Below are 8,058 nucleotides of genomic sequence, written 5' to 3'. Positions count from 1 at the left end.
TTTCTCTTTCTCTTTTGAAAATTTCCATTGAAAAAAGGCTCTAAAAAGTAAAGTTGCAAAAACAACTTTACTTGATAGAGAGCCCCACACATTGTTATGAAACTCCTGCAGCCATACATAGAATAAAAATTTTGTTTATAAAATCTAGGGTACCAAACAGGGTTCAATGGTAAATCCTAAAGTATTATTTGTATTTAAGACACAACACCTACCAATTATGAATTTGACTAATTTTTAAATGCACAGCTACCTACTTGTCCTTGGCAAGTGTTGCCTTGTCAACATCACTCCTGTATATTTAATATTTTACCAAATATTAAGCTGGTTGAAGAAAACCAGACTGTAATTTTCAGCACAGCAGTTAAAGGGAAACAAAAACAACAAAAACAACAAAAACAAAAACATAAAAAACAAAGGAAGTGTTAGAGAGAGAGATTTTGGGATTAGGTTCTACACTTCGGATTCTTGTGTTCAGAACTTCAGACCCCAATCCTCATTATATCTTTCATTTTGCTCACTCTCTTCTCATTCACCAATTCAGTGTTTAACAACTGGGTTTTTGCTCTACAACACATCTGGTACCGCTTCCTACTTTCCTTTTTGCTGTCTTCTCACTTTTTGGTGCACACTTTTTTTTTGGGTGTGGGGTATACTGGATAAATTGCATGAGTCTTTGACTTTAATGCTTTAAGCTCCCCACTAGCTCTTTGCTTCTCAAGAGAGTGAAAATTTCTCTCATTTCTTCTTGCAATTAATATTGCCATTATTTTCACTGTCTGGAGCCTCTATCCACACTCTCATTTTCTTTTCTTTTGTATAAGTTCCATCTTTTTTTTTTTTTTCCTATTTATTTATTTTTCTTTTTTTAATCCCAACTCACATGTGGGTGGTTTCAATATTGTCTCTCAGTGTTGTTGCACAGTTCATGAATGAGTGATTGAGCCTTCTGGGTCTTCATATTTCTGAGTGTTTTCTCTTTCTCTCTTTCTCCCTTTCTTCCACTAAGCTTAGTGGGTTTTGGGTTTCTGTAAGATTTGGGATCTGGGTTGTGTTCAGATTTGGGGTTTTGCAGTGCTGATACAGATTCACTGATTTTGTTATTTTTAGAGAGAGAGAGTGTGTTTTAGAGAGAAAAAGAGCATGGCAGGTGGAGGAGGCGGTGGAAAGGCAGAGGAGCCACAGCCACACCCACCAAAGGAGCAGCTACCGGGCGTTCATTTCTGCATTACCAGTCCTCCATCATGGCGTGAGTATCTCTCTATAAATCCACTCTTATCAATCCTTCTTTTCTTTTTTGGGTAAATTCTATTTTTCTTGTTCAGTCTTAAGCCAATTGTTGATTCTTTATGTAAGTCTGACTCTAAATCTGATTCCTCATGAATCGATTTAGATAATTTTTGGTAAGTATACAAACGATAGGTTAATTGTTTTGGATATGTTATCTCTCTATCTTATTGTTGAAAGTAGCTTTTTGAGTTACTCTTTAATGTTTCTGGAAGATACCGTGCCTTCTTTTTTTTTTTTTTTTCTGAGAAAGTGAGTGAAATAAGAAACCCCATTATTTTGCTGATAAATTTATGTAAATATTTTTCTATGGGTTCTTGACCATGTGGCCATTCTATGGAATTGGGATCTGGGTTTGGATTCTTCATTTGGGCGCTGAGAAAAAGGAGGAAGAGGAAAGAAATTTGAATTATTGTCTGGTTTTTTTCTTTGTCTTCTAACAAAATCCTTTGTTAAACTGCCCTTAATACAGCTTTGGATTAGTGGATATTATGGTCAGTTAAGTCGAGTAATGCATTTTTTAGAAACCAGCAAACAACTTAGGCATGAAATTCAAAATCCTATTTTATCTTACTTTGTCGGTTTCTCAGCAGGAAAACAGAGGCTCAGTGATAACTGAACTTGTGTAATCATTTTTAATTTGAGAACCGTTACTGATTCCTTTCTCTTTATTTAATTCCCCTCTGTTTGATTTTGTTTATTGGTGGGTGGGTAGGTACTTGATTGATTGATTTATTTATTTTTACTACCTTATTTGCATTTAATTCTTCAAAATTATGGGTTTTCTCTTTTTTCAGCCGAGGCTATCATTCTCGGTTTCCAACACTATATAGTGATGCTCGGTACAACAGTTCTCATCCCCACTGCTCTTGTTCCCCAGATGGGAGGAGGAAATGTAAGATAAAATACACAATTTTTTTTAATTCCTTTTAAGCCAGTCTTGTTTCCCAGACATGGTTCCTAATCTGTGTAACTAAAATCACATTGTCCATTCTTTTAGGAAGAGAAAGCAAAGGTGATTCAGACACTGCTCTTTGTTGCTGGTTTGAACACATTCACCCAAACACTATTTGGAAGTAGATTACCTGCTGTGATTGGAGGCTCTTATACATTTGTTGCAGCTACAATTTCAATTATTCTGGCTGGTCGATTCAGTGATGATGGGGATCCTATACAGGTTTTTTTTAATCTGGATTCTGTTCCAATTATACTGGCTGATGTTTGGATGTTGCATTTAATCTTGTAAACTGGTGGGCTCATTGTGTTGTTCTTATGGAAAACTTTTTCTATTAATCAAAACATTCTTTTTTACTCTTAAGTGAAAAGTGTTGAGAAACATGAGCTCTCCTTTCTCACTACAGCATGGGTTATAAAACATGTGTGTTTGTTGATATCTCTAATTTTCCCAACTTCACCAAAGTAATATTTGGAGCATCCAAGCACAAATTATTTTAATGCAGAAAAAGCATTTTAACATAATGCATACCAAGAAAACAAAAGAGCAATTGTGCATCCAAACACTGCATTTAAACCTTGATGATGTTAGTTTCAGGGTGGTTGTAACGATATAATCATTTTTATGCTTATTCAGAAATTCAAGAGGACTATGCGGGCAATCCAAGGTGCCATGATTGTTGCTTCAACTCTTCAGATTGTCCTAGGTTTCAGTGGCCTTTGGCGTAATGTTACGAGGTTGGTTCAAATCTAAATATGCTTATAATTTTAGACAATGCCTAGAGCCTCAGACAGCTTTTACTTTCATTTTATTAGTAATTGTTAATAGATGGCTTATATTTGTTTGGCCCTCAAATGAGTTTGTCCATTAAAGCCTTACCCTAAAAGATTCACTAGGCAGGGCCCATTTTGGCTGACTCAAAATAATTTTGGTTATACTCTGAATCAATCTGATTTTTGAAGTAGTTTTTCTTCCCCTCACCCTTTTGCCCCCTTTCTTTCTTCATCTTTTTTATTTTATCTTTCTTATTATTAAAATAAGATGTCTGAAATGGAGATTATAGGAGATTCTTATCACCTGAATGCATACATATATTTTTTTAAGCGTATGCTCAAATAGAGTCTATATGCAATTCAAAATTCTAATACTCTGTTATGACAGTTCCATCTTGGAACCTCTAAAATCATGTTGGTTAATTTTTCCACACCCTTTATATTGGTTCAGGTTTCTAAGTCCACTTTCAGCTGTTCCTTTGGTATCTCTAGCAGGGTTTGGTCTCTATGAGTTCGGTTTTCCTGGTGTAAGTGTACTTCCACTGCATTTGGAATGGATAGTAGTTAAAATCTTTTTGGGTTTGCTGATATGTTATTCATTTTATTAGAATAGAATGTTAATGCTTGCTTTGGACATTTAGGTTGCCAAATGTGTGGAGATTGGACTGCCACAGCTTATCATTTTAATACTTGTCTCACAGGTAATGTTCTTTGAAGTCCCACAAATGAATTTTCTTGTGAATTCAGATTACCCACTTGTGATATATAATCTATTGCATTTTGTCTCTGTAATTTTGTGTTGGATTGTTCTTATTATGTTAATATTATTAATTTCCAATGCTTGTTTTGCAGTACATGCCACATGTGATACACTCTGGAAAAAATATATTTGACCGTTTTGCTGTTATATTCACCGTGGTGATTGTCTGGATTTATGCTCACCTACTCACGGTGGGTGGGGCTTACAATGGTGCTGCGCCAAAGACACAAGCAAGCTGTCGTACTGATCGTGCTGGACTTATAGATGCTGCTCCATGGTATGTTTCTGCTCTTTTATTCTGGTAGTTGTTCACCTTAGGCATTTCTCTAGGGTTACATGTCAATATGATGACCAAAATCTCAAAATGCCAATGTGGCTATGCTCTGTTGTATTTATTAATATCCCCTCGTATAACACTGATTTTATAAATCAAACTTATTAGAGGCATTAATACTCTTATGGAAAATCTTTTCTTTTTTTTCAATGAAGTATGCATCAAAAATCTTTTCCATTGTATTATATGTTGTTTACCTGTTTTAAGTCGTAGAGAAACCACTCAGCCTAAAAAGAAAAGTATTAGAGAATGGGATCAATTGAGAAGAAAAGTATTATATATTTCTTTTAAAAGCTTCGGTTGCATTTGTTTATAGTGATCAGGTTGATTTGGTGCATCTAGTGTCATGCAGCTTACCTAGAGAGTTTCAATCGCATGAATTATTTGAATCGTCTTTCAGTTAAAGCTTGTGATGGAATAAGCACTGATTGAACTATGCGAATTACAAAGAATTTTTTTTTCCTCTTTGGAGTGTTCATGTGATTTTTAGTCTTGGACTTATTTCATGTTTCACATGTTATTGAATTGACATTAGCTCTAGGTAATCTACTAGGTACTTTTGCAATGAGAGTTTGATTTATCCTCGGCATTGCTTCACTTAATCTAATTCATAGACAAGCATCGCTTATGTTGTGGGTCAACATGTGAGGAAGATGTTCCTTATTTCTGCACTGGTGTTTGGTTTCTCAGGATAAGGATTCCGTATCCCTTTCAATGGGGAGCACCTACATTTGATGCTGGAGAAGCTTTTGCCATGATGGTTACTTCATTTGTTGCTCTTGTAGAGGTTTGTGTTCTTTATTAAACTTTACTAAACTCATCTTATCAATTCTTCATCACCATCATTGTGGTCGTTATTATTATGATTTATGGATTCTTTTCCTGCTGCATAGCCATTCTATTTGCAGCTCATCTAGTTTTTTTATCCTCCATGTGTTTGCTTTGAAACTCCATTAGAGAGGAACTAAAATATTTTTCATTAATATGATTTCATAACATGTTGAAATCATGTGGTAATCATCATAGGCATGGGCTGCATGAGCAAATATGCATTAGTATTATTATTTTGTAGGAATACTAATATTTATAATCCCTTGAAGTTCTTAACTTCACTTCTCCCTTACATATTTGTTATGATATAAACAGTCCACAGGTGCTTTTATTGCGGTGTCGAGGTTCGCAAGTGCAACTCATTTGCCATCTTCCATTCTCAGCCGGGGTGTTGGTTGGCAGGTAAACTTAAGAGGCTTGCCTTTTTTTTTTCTTTAATATTGTAACAAAACTTAGAAAGTACAAAAGCATGGATTGTAGTTGAATTAAGTTGTTTTTTCATATCCATCTTATTGTGGGATCAGGTCTCATTTTAGCTTGTCATTTTCATGGAATTCCTGTATGCATCCATATACATATGCACACTAAAGAATAGGCTAAATGTTATGGAAATTGAGCCATTGATAATATATATATTTTTTCCTATAGTAAAAAGGAAGATAAAGATATCCCCTTAGAGAGGTCTGAGTGGGCAGCTCTAGTTTTTGAATGCAAAGCATGTTCTTTTATGGTGTAATGCCCTCTGTGGGTCCACCATCTGTCCTATTATACACATGGGCACTTTCTTGTATGCACACGCTTACTCAAAGGGATAGGAGCTTACATCATTGATGAAAGGATTAGGTAGTGTCTTCCACTGCATATATTTCATATGCTCAACCTATTTATTAAATGTCAACTTCATCTAGTCATTTAAAAAAGGGGGAAAAAAAATACTAAAGGGGCAATCCAGGGTTCCTAAATGTTTGACTGGGAATAATCTAGACTGAACAATTGTATGACAATAGAAAATATGGTAAAAGATATAAAAGACCATCATAGTAAAGAGGTATTGAAAAAATATATATGATCTTCTCTATCTCTATGGTGGGGTGAGAGGCTATAATCTGCCAGGAAGTTGACCATGTTACTAGCAATGATGATGAGTGTATTGCAAATATCTGTCTCTGCTGTGCACAACACTACCATGCGAATCGCCTATACTTCAATGACAGGAAAATGTTGAATTCTTATTAGTTGTGAATTAATTGTTTATTCCTGTTCTCAGGGAATTGGCATTTTGTTATCTGGGTTATTTGGAACTGTGAATGGATCATCAGTATCTGTGTAAGACTCTTATGGAAAACCCTTTTGGTTTACATTTCTACATTAATCAATCATAAAACAAAACTTCCATGTTGACTCGAGGAGTTTTGATCAAAATAAAAAAACTTGACCTGGGGATTTTGCTTGGGTTCCATACAGAGAAAATGCTGGTCTTTTAGCATTAACACGTGTTGGCAGCAGAAGGGTTGTTCAAATATCAGCTGGGTTCATGATTTTCTTTTCCATTCTTGGTATGTTTTGAGGCATCAGGTATTATTTGACTTGTGCAGATTGAATATATGATCAATCCCTTATAATCAAATATCCATGATTGTGCAGGTAAATTTGGAGCAGTCTTCGCTTCAATTCCAGCACCAATTGTTGCTGCTTTGTATTGTCTTTTCTTTGCCTATGTGGGTATGTATATACAAAATAACAAGCCACCAAACAGACTTTTTGAACTTCAGATTCATTTCCATCAGTTTAAGTTTATGATATCTTCATTTTGATTTTGCAACTGCAGGTTCAGGAGGTCTGAGCTTCCTTCAGTTCTGCAACCTGAACAGCTTCCGAACAAAGTTCATATTAGGATTCTCAATTTTTATGGGCTTTTCTGTGCCACAGTACTTCAATGAGTTCACAGCTATTAGAGGTTATGGTCCAGTTCATACTAGTGGGAGATGGGTATGTACATTGGATGGCTCTTAATCTTAAAGCAAACTTTTGTTATTGTGTTCACCACTAAAAGAAAATGTCATGCTTTCTTATTGGCAGTTCAATGATATGATAAATGTCCCCTTCTCATCGGAAGCATTTGTTGCGGGCTGCCTGGCATTTTTACTGGACATCACACTCCATCGGAAAGATGGCTCAGTTAGGAAAGACAGGGGTAAGCATTGGTGGGACAAGTTCCGATCCTTCAAGACTGATACAAGAAGTGAGGAATTTTATTCTTTGCCTTTCAATCTCAACAAATATTTCCCATCTGTGTAATCTGCTCGTCACTGAGTTCTAATGCGGTCTTACCAAGTCTTGCACACTCAATAGCTCTCTTCGGGCTCATGCTATAATATTAATATCATCGTTCTTTGTTTTACTTGTGAATCCTGTTGCATGCTATAGCACAGTATAAATCAGTCACCTCCTTTACAGGATGCCTTAGAACATTTATTTATTAATTTTTCGCTGTAAATCCAATGGGTGAAATGGACTTGACCTAGCAATGAAGCAAGTTGGTTGCATTCCTCTTTTGCAATTTCTTGTGATTTTTTTTTTTTTTCTGAGAAAGTTATACTCCTGTTTATCCTGCTCCTGAATATACATTATTTGAATAGCACTTGCAATTTGGATGAGTATGTTTGTGAGGCCTAAATTAATCCAACTATCATGGGGAGATTGTTGGATACTTGATTAATGAATTTTGTTGGCAAATTATATTTAAACTTGTTGTTAGGCTAATATTTGATCAGGCTGTGCAGTCATGACGAGTTGGATTAGCTTAGAGTTTTTGGTTAGAGGTGACATTGATTGACTCAGGGCAGTTTCACACATCTTAATAATAATGACTGTCTCCATCTTTCCATTTTTTGTTGCTCAACTGTCTTTTAAACTCCTGTTTGACTGGAATCAGTTGTGCTTCCAGGTGGCTTATGAGCATAGTGTTTGAGCAACCAAGAAATGACTGATGAAATAGAAATGATCAGGATTCAGGGGATCTATAAAATTGGAAATTACTATATATAGTCTTGAATTTGTCCCAACAGTGGATAAAGAAACTTGGTAGGGCATCCCATGGAAATGGAATCAATTTGTTTTG

General features: G+C 35.5%; 1 protein-coding gene across 1 annotated transcript; it reads left to right on the top strand.

The window, feature by feature from the left end:
• Nucleotides 1-403: 403 nt before the first annotated feature.
• Nucleotides 404-7,497, top strand: LOC100243284 (nucleobase-ascorbate transporter 6). The gene is made up of 15 exons (XM_059734038.1): nucleotides 404-578; nucleotides 1,108-1,246; nucleotides 2,082-2,179; nucleotides 2,285-2,461; nucleotides 2,876-2,976; nucleotides 3,464-3,539; nucleotides 3,654-3,713; nucleotides 3,865-4,049; nucleotides 4,797-4,893; nucleotides 5,253-5,339; nucleotides 6,205-6,263; nucleotides 6,402-6,493; nucleotides 6,582-6,659; nucleotides 6,766-6,926; nucleotides 7,017-7,497. The coding sequence occupies exons 2-15, from the start codon at nucleotides 1,141-1,143 to the stop codon at nucleotides 7,233-7,235; spliced, it is 1,596 nt and encodes a 531-aa protein (XP_059590021.1). The 5' UTR covers nucleotides 404-578; nucleotides 1,108-1,140; the 3' UTR covers nucleotides 7,236-7,497.
• The last annotated feature ends 561 nt before the right edge of the window (nucleotides 7,498-8,058 follow it).

This window comes from Vitis vinifera, chromosome 17, assembly GCF_030704535.1.
Source record: "Vitis vinifera cultivar Pinot Noir 40024 chromosome 17, ASM3070453v1".
Taxonomy (NCBI): Eukaryota; Viridiplantae; Streptophyta; class Magnoliopsida; order Vitales; family Vitaceae; genus Vitis; species Vitis vinifera.
Note: the sequence above shows the minus strand (reverse complement) of the source record. Positions and strands in the feature narration are given on the sequence as shown.

Bases quoted from the DNA above. Each gene is read 5' to 3' on its own strand.
- LOC100243284 (XM_059734038.1), top strand. From the start codon at position 1,141: ATGGCAGGTGGAGGAGGCGGTGGAAAGGCAGAGGAGCCACAGCCACAC. The intron at 1,247-2,081 runs GTGAGTATCTCT...CTCTTTTTTCAG, and splicing joins TACCAGTCCTCCATCATGGC to CCGAGGCTATCATTCTCGGT. The intron at 6,660-6,765 runs GTATGTATATAC...TTGCAACTGCAG, and splicing joins TCTTTTCTTTGCCTATGTGG to GTTCAGGAGGTCTGAGCTTC.